This window comes from Chrysochloris asiatica, unplaced genomic scaffold (genome assembly GCF_000296735.1).
Source record: "Chrysochloris asiatica unplaced genomic scaffold, ChrAsi1.0 scaffold00116, whole genome shotgun sequence".
Taxonomy (NCBI): domain Eukaryota; kingdom Metazoa; phylum Chordata; class Mammalia; order Afrosoricida; family Chrysochloridae; genus Chrysochloris; species Chrysochloris asiatica.
Window position 1 is genome coordinate 180,008 of NW_006408634.1, and position 13,893 is coordinate 193,900.

At 42.5% G+C, this 13,893-nt stretch overlaps 1 protein-coding gene across 1 annotated transcript in view; it reads right to left on the reverse strand.

The window, feature by feature from the left end:
• The window catches only part of LOC102835841 (ubiquitin carboxyl-terminal hydrolase 26-like), a 112,549-nt gene that overhangs the window by 17,565 nt on the left and 81,091 nt on the right, over positions 1–13,893 (reverse strand). Inside the window, exons 2-4 of the mRNA XM_006868263.1 lie at positions 11,901–12,040; positions 11,639–11,854; positions 10,637–10,799 (exon numbers count right to left, since the gene is read on the reverse strand). Of these exons, the coding sequence (XP_006868325.1) occupies positions 10,637–10,799; positions 11,639–11,854; positions 11,901–12,040 (519 nt within the window). The remainder of the gene's footprint in view (positions 1–10,636; positions 10,800–11,638; positions 11,855–11,900; positions 12,041–13,893) is intronic.

Here is a 13,893-nt window from a genome sequence, read left to right on the forward strand (position 1 = left end):
AACTTCAATCTTTTCTCCATTGAAAAGAATGTTGTTTATTGGTCCAGTGGTGAGGATTTTTGTTTTCTTTACCTTGAGATGTAATCCATACTGAAGGCTGTGCTCTTTGATTTTCATCAGACCACTTGTTTGTCAGTTTGTCATACTGTGATGGCCTTGTGAGTTGCTGTGATTCTGAAAGCGATACCGCTACTATTTTAAATACCAGCAGGGTCACCCATGGTGGACAGGTTTAAGATGAACTTCCAGATGAAGACAGACTAGGAAGAAGGAGTGACAGACTATTTGCAAATATTTAGTCACTGAAAACCTTATGAATAGCAGAGAAACAATTATCATGGGTCTAATTAAATAAAACACATTATACTGATTTCCCCAGCCACCAGGGCAGGTCTAACATAATCTCTTCAAGAAGTCAACAGTGTGGTTTAGAAATATACTGAAGAACAGAGGATTTCCTCTAGGGCAAACTGTTTTTAAAGTGAGGTCTTTGAATCTCTGGGAGTCTGCAAGATCTTTCAGGAGAACTTCCAAGTTGAAATTACTTTAAGTACTCGTGGTGGTGGTGGTTATGTGCTGTGGAGTCGGTTCTAACTCATAGCAACCCTGTATAGTGTTTCCGAGGCTGTAAATCTTTACTGGATCAGAAAGCCTCATCTTTCCCCTGAGGAACAGCTGGTAGTTTTGAACTGCTGATCTTAAGGGTAGTAGCCTGACTTGTAACCACTATGCCAGCAGAGCTCCTTTTTCTTACTACTACTTAGATATTAGTCTTTCCCACTATGTCTACATTTGCACAGATGGTACAAAATCAATGGGAGATAAATCTGCTGTAGTTAAAGCCAAATTGGTAGCAAGTCGAGTTCAAAATCCTGTTGCCGTTGACTGATTTCAACTCAATAGCGACTCTATTGAACAGAGTATAACCGCCCCGTAGGGCTTCCATGGTCCTTATTGAGGCCAGCTGCCACATGTTTGTCCTGTGGAACAGATGGGTGGGTGACCACTGTACGACAAGACTCCTCCACGCTCAGTTCCAAGATGCTGGCTGTCCGAAGGAAAAGGATGTATGCAGTTGGCTGGGGTGCTAGCTTAGCTAACCGAACGTTTCACGGAACGTCATATTTACCGGAAATGTACCTGACAAACAGTGGTTGTTGAGACTTGTGTACGAGGCAGTGATGAGTTCTTTCCTTGTCACATCTACGAAAAGGAAAAATGAGCGAGAAATCTGACATTACTTGTGATCAATGATCAATTCAAAAATGTATAGGAAATTTAGAGATTTGGAAAATATATATCTGCTTTAATGATAATGTCTTTTATTCCAATAATTTTTTCCCATCAGGTGGTTTTAAGACTAAAAGGTTATGATTATTATTTAAACTTTTATTATGAATTGAGTGATAGTTTTCATGGGAGAACATCGGTTTTGCACTCATTTCATTGCAATGATTACAATCCCCTCCATGCATCATCATTCAACAGTATTTGCTTCTATTTCCTCTGTTTTTGTTTTTTGATGTACACAGAAACACCCATGAATATAGAATCATTTAAACAACAAAAGGCCAGCCAACAAACATATGAAGAAATGTTCACGATCACTAGCCATTAGAGAGCTGCAAATCAAAACAACAATGAGATATCATCTCACACCACCAATAACAGCAAAGATCAAAAAGGCGGAGGACGATAAATGCTGCCCAAACTCAACCTTTTATTGTCCCCAGAAAACTCTGATTTTCTTACTCTATTCCCCTGCTCCCTAAAGGCATTAGTCTGGTATTGAATGAATTCTGGAAGTCCTTGTATAGTTATAGGAGTTTTGTAGACTTTTCCCTCCCCAAAGGAATGTTCCTTGTAAGAGTGGAAGACGTAAAGGAACTGTGAGCTGAGAGTAATGCAAACCAAGGTCTAAGATGGGTGAAGTCTCTGGGGATTTTTTAAAAAACATAAATCCTATTTTGTGGCAGATGAGTTTATAAGAAGCCTAAGATCATTTTCCAAACCTCTTTTTTTTGGGGGGTGGAAGCGGTTGTTTTACAGGGCTGCCTCCAAATCCATTGTTTTTGCCATTCAACAAGCCTACCTCTCGACTTCTGTTCACCGAGTGGATGTTATGTACCTTGTCCTAGTCTACTTGGGTAACTGCATGAGACTATGAGCTGTGCATTCACAAGGGTTCTGATCTAAAGGGCCTCATTTGGATTGTTGTTGTGAAGTGCTGTTGACTTGGTTCTGACTCAGTAACAACCCTGTATAGTGTTTCTGAGGAACGACTGGAGGGTTTGAACCACCAACCTTGAGGTTCAAACTGATCTTGGGGCCCAGTGCTTATCCAAGCCTTACCACTTGGATTTGTGCGCCACTATTTTTAGATTTAATTTCTTTAGTTGGAGAAGCTATTTAAGGGAATTCTGATAATTATTTTCTGGTGAGTTCTGTCATCCTCCAAGAGAGAAGTAAGAAGTGGAAACTAGTTTGAGCCCAAAGTTGGAATGTACCAACTGGTTTAGCAACTGCCCCTTCTCTCCTTGTATTTCCACAGAGATTGTAGTGATGGAGTATACTAGACGCAATCGTACGAAATTCACAAGGGAGCAATTGAAAAGTCTCATCAACGTCTTCAACTACGAACCCTACCCAAACTACACTACTAGACAGAAGCTTGCTTTAGAAATCAATATAGAAGAGTCTAGAATCCAGGCAAGTTATAAATTCTATGTCTTCAAGACTAGAAGTGGAAAGTTGGGGGTGGGAAGGCCATTAATTGAGTATATATTATGTGTCAGTATGCTAAAGGCTTGATGAGAACACTGACTGATGCTCAAGGTAAGCCAGAACACTCCTTAGAAGCCAGGACGGCACACTTCGTCTCTCATACTCAGGACCTATCATCGGAGGACCAGTTCCTGGAGAAGAGCATCATGCTTAGTAAAGTGGAGGGTCAGTGAAAAAGAAGGCCCCCAATGACATGGATTGGCACAGTGGCAGCAGCAATGGGCTCAGATATAGCAACGATTGTGAGATTGGCCCAGGACCAGGCAGTGTTTTGTTTTAGTGTGCACAGGGTTGCTATGAGCAACGATTTACTAATTGCTTTTAAAAAATATGTATTATTGAAACTCATAATTTGGAGATAATTGGGGACCAGATTGTGAAGGTACAACATGCCAGGCTAAGCATTCTAGACCTAGACCTGGTGGGAAGTTGCTGATACTGCTTGTAACCCAAATGAGAAAGAATCTCATCTTTCTTTCTTTTGGACAAATGCAGTGTTAGTGACCCGTTTGATTCTATCCCTTTTTCCTTGCTTAGATTTGGTTTCAGAATCGGAGAGCTAGACACCTATTCGAGAAAAGATCAAAACCTAATGAGGCATTAAAATCCAGCCAAGAACGTAGGCAAGATAACCCTGAAGAAAGAAGTCAAGGTAAATAGTCTGATCTAATCCTTTCCCCCCAGTAGAAAACCAAGTGCCTCTCTGTAGTAGAACCAGCTGCTACTTTGAGGTGATAGATGAATGGTCCCTCCCCTAGGACATTCCATCTGGGTCTTTGGTGGCAAAGGGTTAAATATGGGCTTTTGGCATCCTTCCTTGCCCTATCCATGGACCTATTGCGTTCCTCCTACATCTTTTCTGGTACCTTCTGCTAGGAATGAGACCTTCTTGGAGGCAACAGATTTCAAATTTGATGGAGACAATGGGGTATGATTGGTTTTCATGTTTGACTATGTTAAGTGACTCCTAAAACCTTCATCTTATGTTACAGTCAGACGTTGTCGTACCTACTATAACACATCTCAATTGTGCACCTTGAAGAAGGCATTTAAGAACAACCCTTATCCTGGGATTGAATGTAGAGAACAACTTGCTAAAGAAATCGGGGTTCCAGAATCAAGAATTCAAGTAAGCGATAATGACTTTCTCACTGGTTTCCTAGGAATGAGAAGCCATAGCCACAGTGGTCTTGGGTTGTGTCTTTAGGGCCTGGACAAGTTCTCTTCTGTCTGATAGACTCTCTCTCATTTCTTTCTGGCCTCTGCTTTCTGTTTAAATAATATCGTATAGAGTTATCAGTGAGGGTTTACACAGCAGTTGTGGTTCTATATAAATTGTTCAATGACATTGGTCGCATCCTTCTCAATGTGTGAGCATTCTCGTTATTTCCATTCTAGTTGTTCCGTTTCCCTTAGTCTAGTTGCCCTGCTCCTTACCTTTTCATCTTTGTTGTCAAGTACTTGGTGACCATCTGTTCTCCTATAGATAATTTTTTTAGAGTAGCATAGCTCTCATGGATGATGATTCTCTATTGGGTGAGCCAGTCTGTTATTCAGCTCAAATGAGACCTCAGGCGAGTTTCAGGTCAAGGGCTAAAGAGTATCTCAGGGCAGTAGGTTCGGCCAGTCTTTACCTAGGCATCCAGTCTGGTTCTCTCTTTAGGAATTTATCTTTCTTCATTCAATCAAGATCCACCTATTGAGACCCAGAGTAGAAAAGATGGCAGTGATGGCCGGGCATCATCTAGTTCGGGTCTCAGGGTAGATGAACCATGGTTCATGTAGGACGACTGTTTTCTAGACCATTTTTCTTATTTGTAGGGTTAGAGTTGTGATTTGAGCTGGGGTTATGGCTAGGGTCTAGGTCTAGGGTTAGAACTAGAGTTAGGGTTTTAATTAGGATTAGGGCTTGGACAAGGGTTAGGGACAGGTTTAGGGTTAGGTCTAGTGATAGATTTAGTAACAGCTGGGAATAGAACTCAAATTTGGGCTAGTGCTAGTGTTAGGTCTAGGGTGAAAGCCAGGCTGGACCTAGGGCTAAAGCTAAGGTCAGGTTCAGAAATATGTCTACACCTAGAGTTCTGAGTAGCTTTGTTTCCGGTCTCTTTCCATTGAAAGTAATGTTGGCAATTGGTTTTATGTGTTAAGTGCTGTCGAGTTGTATCGACTCGTAGAGACATCCTGTATAGAGTTTCCGAGGGGGAGCAGGTGGGTTTGAACTGCTGCCCTATGGTTAGCCATTCAGTGCTTACCTTACAGTGCTATACCAGGACTCCTGGTTTCGTATGTTGTTGTTGTGGTTATGTGCATGGAGTTGGTTCCGACCCATAGTGACCCTGTACAGGGTTTCCGAGGCGGTAAATCTTTACGGGAGCAGAATGCCTCATCTTTCTCCCGTGGAACAGCTGGTAGTTTCGAGAACTGCTGACCCTGAGGTTCATAGCCTGATTCATAACCACTACACTACCCAAGCTCCTTAGTCCAGGCTCATAGCAAGCCCTAAATGGTTTTCAAGGAGAGGCTGGTAGGTTTGAACTGCTGACCTTATAGTTATCAGTTCACACACAGACAGACATATGTGCTCACCAATGGGTGTAAGGACAAATAAAATGTTATGTCTATGCAAGCTGTTGTTGTGTTGTGAAGTGCCATAGAGTCAGTGCCAACCCATAGCAACCCTGTGTAGGGTTTCCGAGGAGCAGCTGGTGAGCTTGAACCACTGACCTTGCAGTTCAAACAGCTTTGCAGTCTGGCGCATTAACCCCTAGTGCCACCCCAGGATTCCACGTATAGAAGTAGATAATATAATTGATGTACCATTTTCATTCATCTGTTGATGGGCAAACAGCTGCATAAACATGGTATGCATGTGTTTGTTGATGGTACCTCTTTAGAGCCCTCCTGTGGGGTAAGGGTTGGGCTGCCAACCCCAAGGTCAATGGGTCAAAGCACCAACTGCTCCCAGGCAGGAAGAGGAGGCTTGTCTGGTACTTAAACATTTACAGTCTGGAAACCCTATGGATGCAACTGTGTCCATTATGAGTTGTAATAGGCTCCATTGTGGTGGGTTAGGGAAACTCTAGATGTGTATGTGTGTGTGTGTGTGTGTAGCTCGATGGTGGTGGGTTAGGGTAACTTTACTTGTAGCATTCCTTTCTTTGAGGAGACGTCACACTGTTTTTCAAGACAACTGTACTATTCTGTATTTCTGTCAGCAATGGAGGAGGGTTCCAATTTCTTCACTTACCTTCAAATATTTGTTATTTTCGGTCTTAGCCATCCTCGTGGTTAAGTGTCATCGAATCAACTCCCACTCATAGTGACCCTGTATAGGGTTTCTGAAGAGCAGCTGGTGAGTTTGAACTGCTGACCTTGTGGTTAGCAGTCCAGTGCTGATCCCACAGCGCCACCCCAGTGGGAGTGAAATGTTACTTCATTGTGGTTTTACTTGGCATTTCTCTGATGGCTCATGACTGTATCAAAAAGTACATGGAACCAAATCCTTTAATTTTTCATTCCATTTTTCCATGAACTTCTTGAATCCCCCTCATCTACATAAACTTACAGGTGCAGGCAATGGGTAGTAATAACTCTTCCTCTTGGTATGATGAATGGTTTCCTAGATTACCTGATCCTCTGCCATAGCGCATCTCTAGGCTCCTTGAGAGTGAGATGGAAAGAGAACCCCCGAGCCAGGGACGAGTTGGAATGCAGGCTTGACTTTGGAAAAAGACCATGAGGATGGGAATTGTCAGGATGTGAAGCTGTCCCCATTTTGTGAAAGGACAGTGTGGAGGATTTATTTGTTTTAATGAAATCTCTTTGCTTTACTCAGGTTTGGTTTCAAAATCGGCGATCTAGATTACTTTCCCAGATTAATGAAGATCCTGATGAAACCACAGACAGTGAGACCGAGAAACAGGAGAGCCGGGATGACAAGACTCAGAGTAACTTAACTGGTTTGTTGTTGTTGTTGTTTTTGATGTTTTATTGTGAATTATGTGATAGTTTACATGGGAGAGCATTAGTTTTACCTTCATCCTATTGTAAATCGTTTCATTGCCATGGTATAACTTAAAACTGTTTTGCAAAATTGGTTTCAACTTCAGAGCCTTTTGGGTAGCCAGTGTTTCCACAGGGTGAAAACAAACTGTTCTTGGGAGGGCAGTTAGTTGATCAGGGTCCATGTAGACAGTGGACTGGTCAGAGATTTCTCCTAGGTCTGTAGACCTACCAGATAATCTATGACCCATTTTCTTCCATCTGGAGTCCAGCATCCCAGCTGGAATACTGCATCTTCCCACGGCCTATAACAGTGCCTATTGTAGTGGCTACATGTCACCATGTTAATTTCGACTCATGGAGAGCCCATGTGACAGTAGAAATACTCCATAGTGTGTCCTAGGCTGTGGTCTTTGAGTGGCGCTGTAGGATCAGCACTGGACTCTGAATAACAAGGTTGACAGTTCACAGAAACCCTATATAGGGTCGCTATGAGTCAGAATTAACTCAACACCCCTTACAACAACAATTTTTATGGGAGCAGATGGCGAGGTTTTCCTCCTGTGTCACCCCTGGGTGAGTTAGCCTGGTATGTGGTAAATGTTGGACGCATGGCTGAGGGGATTGGAGGAACAAATCTTTAGGAATATGCTGCCTGAGGTAGACTGGGCAGATTTTTCATTAAGAGACAGTAGGTTCCCTATTGAACGGGAAAGCTGGGGAAGTGTTGGCTCCTGTCTGTGTATATAAACTGGAGTCTCAGTTTTCTTGTCTCTCTCTTTCCTTCTAAGCTTTTGAAGCCACACGAGATGAGATGACCCAAACCAGTGACTTGAGTGGTCTGGATTCAGAATGAGCCGTATAGAGAAACATATCTAGTATCCCTGGTGTCATCACTTGAGGCCCAAAACCCACCTCCCATTCTTCCTAGAAATGTCTTATTTCCCTGGGCTGACAGACTGAGCCTTCTGACAATTGTACCAGACCTTGGAGATCTAGGCGTGTGTAAGAGACATCTCACTGCCTTCCTAATCTCACCTGACGAGAGTTCAAGAAATTGCAGAACAATGGGAAAATTTAATAAACATCGTTTAAAAAATCATCCTCATCGATTCAAGCAAAAGAAAAAAAAATGTCAATCAATGTTAAAATGTTTTGAGTGTTTGAAGAATAAGATAATGTCTCAAAAAAATCTTCCCCACAGGCTACATATTAATTATAAAAGGAAATTATCATTGAGAAACTGGGAAGATGAAAATCTGCTTCACTTGTAATGGCATCAACTGGTACAAGGAAGTACTAGGGAGGACACCATATCTCCTCTTTATGTCACCGCCCAAAGTGCATATACTGACTAACCAGGAAAAAATACCAGACTAACTGAGGGACACACAAGTCACAGTTCTGTGCACTCTTCAAAACCAGACTGAACAGTCCTAACAGGGAGAGAGAGAAAGTACGTCATCTCAGGAACTACCGATGAAGCGAGCCTCCTGAAGTTTTCTTCTATGGATATATGCACAGGTCTGTTTATACCTAAAATGTCTCTCCAAAAACACAAAACAAAACAAAACAAAACTGGGAACACTGTGGAAAGGAATGAGAGAAAGAACAAAGTACCATTTTAATCTTTCCATCCTATTTGAACTTTAAACATTTAAATGGTGATATTTAAAAGCAATTTTAAATGTGGTCAAATGTAATATTACATGAAAGAAACCAGACACAGAAAGAGTAGATACATAGTGAATAATTGCATTGTCTTACCCTACAAAACTAAGGTGTAAGCCTCCACCTCTGAGGTATGAATAGTGAGTACAAGGAACCCAGGGGCAGCCTCAGTGAGGTGAGATGAATCACTTTAGTCTTTTGGAATGACTCTTGTGCCCTTATGTGGCAACCTGTGAAAATCCAGCAAAATGTCCACAGATGATCTGTGCCATTCATACCGTGTTATGCCAGTCAGTCATCACAAATGTTTGCTAACGGAGGTTCTTGCTGCATTTAAATTAGGCAACGGGATTGGGGTGTTATAGTGAGAACTGAGGTGAATAATACAGGATTGGAATGTTGGCATTTTGTTGGTGGATTGTTACGCATCACTTTTTAGGGAGCTCTTCAGGGTTGAGGAGCCACCACCAATGGCAGGTCAGACAGCAGGCAGGCAGGTAAGAAGGCGGGCTGATAAGGACTCTCCCAGCATCACCAAGGAACTGGAGGTCGAGGGACACGCCAGATGGAAGATCCAGATTCAACAGAGAGTCAGCAAACTTTACCCGAGTGTCCGATATACAGGCAGCAGGCCACGCCGTGGAGGAAGAAACAGACTTTCCATTAATTCGAGTTGATTGCATGATTTCAGATCACTTCATCGGAGATAACACGAAGGTTGTCCTTTCATGTGTTAACCTCAAACCACTCTGAATCCTGGTTCAGTACGGTTGGCACAGTCTGTACCACAAAAGGATTGTGATGGTTTTTTTAGTGACATTTTAACTCACTGAACATCTGGGTAAAATTAGGGTAGAGACAGCTACTGATAAAAACCGGTATTTTTATTTGAAGTAATATAATGAAGTGCCTTTATCAGCTTGGCCCTTTAATCTGTGTATGAATCAGCCTCCCAAATCCTATAAAATACAAATAATCCTTTTTCATGAACCTTTACTTCTAGTTCTTATTCTTAAGAACAGAGCTTAAAGGTATCTGAGATGAGTCATATTATATACAGTTACCTATAGCCACAGACAAGGAGTTCTGATAGTGTAGTGGGTACGAATCGGGCTGTGAACTGCAAAACCTCTTCGACCAACTTCTTCACGTAACAAGGGGAGAAGAAGTGGGTCAGCTGTTGCTACTAAATTCTGTTGAGTCGGTTCCAACTCATAGCTACCCTGTACAGGGTTTACAAGGATTGGCTTGTGGATTTGAACTACTGACCTTGTACTTCAAAAGTCCAGTGTTGATCCTAGAGCACCACGTCGGGATTCTAGTTGTCAATCTTTCTGACTGGTCTGAGGACATGTTGGTCCTCCGTGGGCTTGCAAGGACTTGTGTAAGCATACACATATTGTTGAAGTAAAGAGCTCCAATGGAGTCTGAGGGCACGAGGTGCGCCAAAGTAGGACTGTGCTCAATTAGGGGTTCTAAAAAATTTCAGGTTTTTAAATAAACACCAAAGCATTCAGCAGCAGGATTAATACAAGTACCATTCAATGATATTACTTCTATCCTTTTCTAAAAGATTCCAGCACCAGTGTTATAAATCAGCCCCTTCCACCCCACATTAATCATAATAACCATTGGCTTCTATATACTTCTCAGGTGAGTTCCTACAGCCGATGGCATTTTGCATCCCTAGGGTTTTCCAGAACTGAATAACCAGAAGTAGACCTTCAGGCATTTCTTCCAAGGCAACTCTGGAGGGACTGAAGCCTCCAACTTTAGTTTAGTTGCTGATCAAGTCCCACAGTACCCAGAAACTCAGCATAAGCAGTAAGAAAAGACAGCGAGATCCATAACACAGAAGAGCAGTGGTTCTCAACGTTTCTCAAGCATGAGAATTGCTCAGCTGAGTTGTGTACAGTAGGCGTACCGTAAATAATTCCACATCCTAAATGTGTGTTCGAACTTCTGTCACATGGTAGAGTTTTCCTTACAGAGAGGCAGTGATTGTGAGTGAGGCAGTGATTGTGAGTGAGGACATCAAGAGTTGTGCAAAGAGGGGTCTCCCTCTTATTGTGGTCCCTGAAGGGTCTTCTCCAGTGAGTCTGTGGTTAATGACTGCTGAGTCTTACCCTTTCTCTGGAGCTCAGCAGAGATGTCCTTGTGTAGGTACAAGAAGATGTACCTGTTGGTAAGTCTGTCCTTGTGCGTATTGGCCTTTTGGGTCTGCCAGACCTGGAGTTCATCGTACACGAACCAGGCCTGTTGTGCAAAGTCGCAGACATCGCAGACATAGTGACCTAGTTTTGTAGACTCCCCTAGAAGGCTGTCCACACTGATGAGTCTCTCTTAAAGGCGAGGGTTCCCTGTTTAGACATTTCTTTTAGATTCCTTGGCTTTCTTTGACTTCTGTGATAATACATACCTAGGAGGCCTTTGTTTTTAGGGTTCTCGCCAGAATCAAATGCTCTGAAGGAATTTAGAATAGCCTCCTGAAGACTCAGCACTGTATATATACCGAGGTCCTCCTCTCTTGTGTTCCTGCGTGTCTGGCTTCCTGAGGTTTCAAGGCGGAGCCTGTTGAACTTAGTCTCTTCCTAATATTCCACTGGGGCTGCTCATCCACTCCTGGAGAGCTTTCTGGAAGCCTGTTTTCTCTAGCCTCATAAAAATCTTCACTTCAGCGAAATTGCAGAACCTGCCATTATAGATGTGCTACTTGTCTCGTGTGTCTTCAGGGCAAGGCTTCCAGACACCGCTTGTAGATGACTTTCTACCACAACTCAGCTGCTGGTAGGTTTACCTCGATGTTCATAGATCAGGGAGGAGAGGTCTCTTCCCGAATCATGAAGTCAGCTGCTGGCCACTCTTTCTTACTGGCTGTCCCACATCTTGAGTTGACCAATTTGCACTCTGTCATGTTTCTTTTGGAGCCTGTTTTCGGATCACTCTTTTAATGTTTTCCATTTAATCCTTCAGAGAGACTCTGGAAAGTTTGCAATTCAGAGCCCTTTTCTGATCCAAGGAGTGGAACCAGGGAATCCTTGGATGCTAACCTTTTCTGATCCAAGGAGTGGAAGCAGGGAATCCTTGGATGTTAATGTTAATATCATAGGAGGTACCTAAGGAATGATGGATCCCAAAATCATATCTTGAGAGTCTTGGGTGTTCTCAATATGCACATTACTGCTCAAAGGAAGAGGTGGTTTTGTGCTTCCAATGCAATGTGAAGCCAAGCTTACGTGAATGGAAATGTCAACTTTCTGGGTATCCTTTAGCACACAAAGACCTTTAAAGATATAGCGTTTCAGGTGAACAATGAGAACCCCGGGTAGCCTCCTGAATTTGTACATTGCAAGAGATTTGCTGTGCCTGCACTTGTCCCAATTAGAGTCAAGGTCTTCTGGTTTGATGAAAAGGCCAACAAAATATTGTATGGAAAAAAGGACCTGATTGTGTTTCTTGGGAGAGGTTGATGGAGTGAGAATTGTTCAGTTCTGTCCTGCAAACAACCTCACCAAAGGGCATACACGTAATGGAGTGCGGTAATTCAGACTCAAACTTTGTGACCACAGGACAAAGAAGAACACTTTGTTGGCAGCATTAGCTGAGGAAAAGTGTGGCTGTGACGTTTCTTTGCCAATTTCCCCTTTTGTCTTCAGTGTCTTTTAGGCTTTCTGTGTATTCTTCAGCTTACATACATAATAAGCTTTAGTCCCAAATCATTACCATTGATGTTTTAAGGACAAATTCCCTGATTTAAGTAGGCCTGATAACAAAATGGCTAAGAAGTTGTGCAGTTTTGAGGGATGCTTCCTGTTCATTGAATTCTTTTAAAATCTTGACCTAACCTGCAACCACCATCAGAAATACTAACTCCACGGTGGGCAGTTCAAACCCACCAGCCCTTTTCATAATGCTCTACAAGGTTCTTGTGTGTTGGGACAGACTCTGGCAGCACATACCAGCATTTAGATAGATCTAGAGAGAGTGAGCACCCTGGTGGCACTGTAGGATAAGCACTGGACTGCTAAACACAAGGTTGGCAGTTCAAACCCACCAGTGGCTATGTGGGATATGATGAGAAAAATATACATTGACAAAGTTGAATAAACTCCAAACAGGACAGACCCCAAAAGAGAACCAAGAAGACATGTATCAACTTTCCTGGGCCATGATTCTCAGTGATTGATTTGACAGTTATTTAATGATGTAATGTGACAGCTATATGATGAGTCCCATGATGTGATCTGGTGTGAGAAACCAGTTAAAGGATTATGGGTTGAATACACCTCCGTTAATCCCATCACAGCCCTGACCCAAGTAAATGGAATTTTCTTAGGACATGCTCTGTAACGTTGTTTTTTTTTTTTACTAACAAACGATGTAAAATAGCATAGGTGCCTACTACCACCAAAGCTAGGAGCCTGGAGTGGAGTTGATCGTTTGGACCTAGAGTCTCCACATGCTGCTGCTGGCTAGATCCAGGGGGGTGGAGTGAGGGGAGAAGATTGGTGCCAAGGAGGATTGGACCTACAGCTTCTGAATGAAGATCAAGACCTTTCCCCAGAACTGACAGGGAAAGTCATCTCAGAAAGCCGACACTCTGAATTCTAAACCATGATTGAATAAATTTCTGTTAAAACCATCCATTTGTATTGTTTCTTATAGCAACACTAGACAAAAGACTATGGAATGTTCACTTGCCTTATATGCACATGAGAGCTGGACAATGAGTAAGGAAGGCTAGAGAAGAATATATGGTGTTGATGAAGGGGATACTGAACAGCAAGAAAAGGGAACAAATACGTTTCCGAGGTAGTACAACGGGGTGCTTCTTGGAAAGAGCATGGAGAGACTTTGTCTCACGTACTTGGACACCGGTAGATACATACACGGAGAGAGTATGCTTGGTGGTGCCATGAATAGTTATTGTCAACCCAAAGTTCAGTGGATTAAACCTACCAGCAGCTCTGCAGGAGAAAGACCTACTCTCATAAAGGTTTACAGTCTCAAAGCATAGCAGAATAGATAGGAAAGCAGGTTCCTTCAGTACACTGTCGACAAGAAGACTCACCTCACACACACAGATAAAAATAGACTAAAAATCAAAGAGTGAAGAACATACATCAAGGTAAAAGCAATAAAGGTGAGCGGGAGTGGTAATACTTTAAGGCAAAAAGTAGTGTAAGAGGCAAAGAAGGGATGTTATAATTAAAGGGTCTCTTGAGCAAGAGGACCTAATCATAATATACAAATCAAAACTCCCAATGAAAGAGCCGGACAATATATCAAACTCTCGTAGAACTGAAGGAAGTAGACAATTCTACAGTTATCGTAATATACAATTTTTGGCAAATGACAGAGCGTCTACAAAGAGACTTAAAGACGACTAAGGAGTTCTGGTAGCGTAGTGGTTACGAATCGGGCTGCGAACCTGAA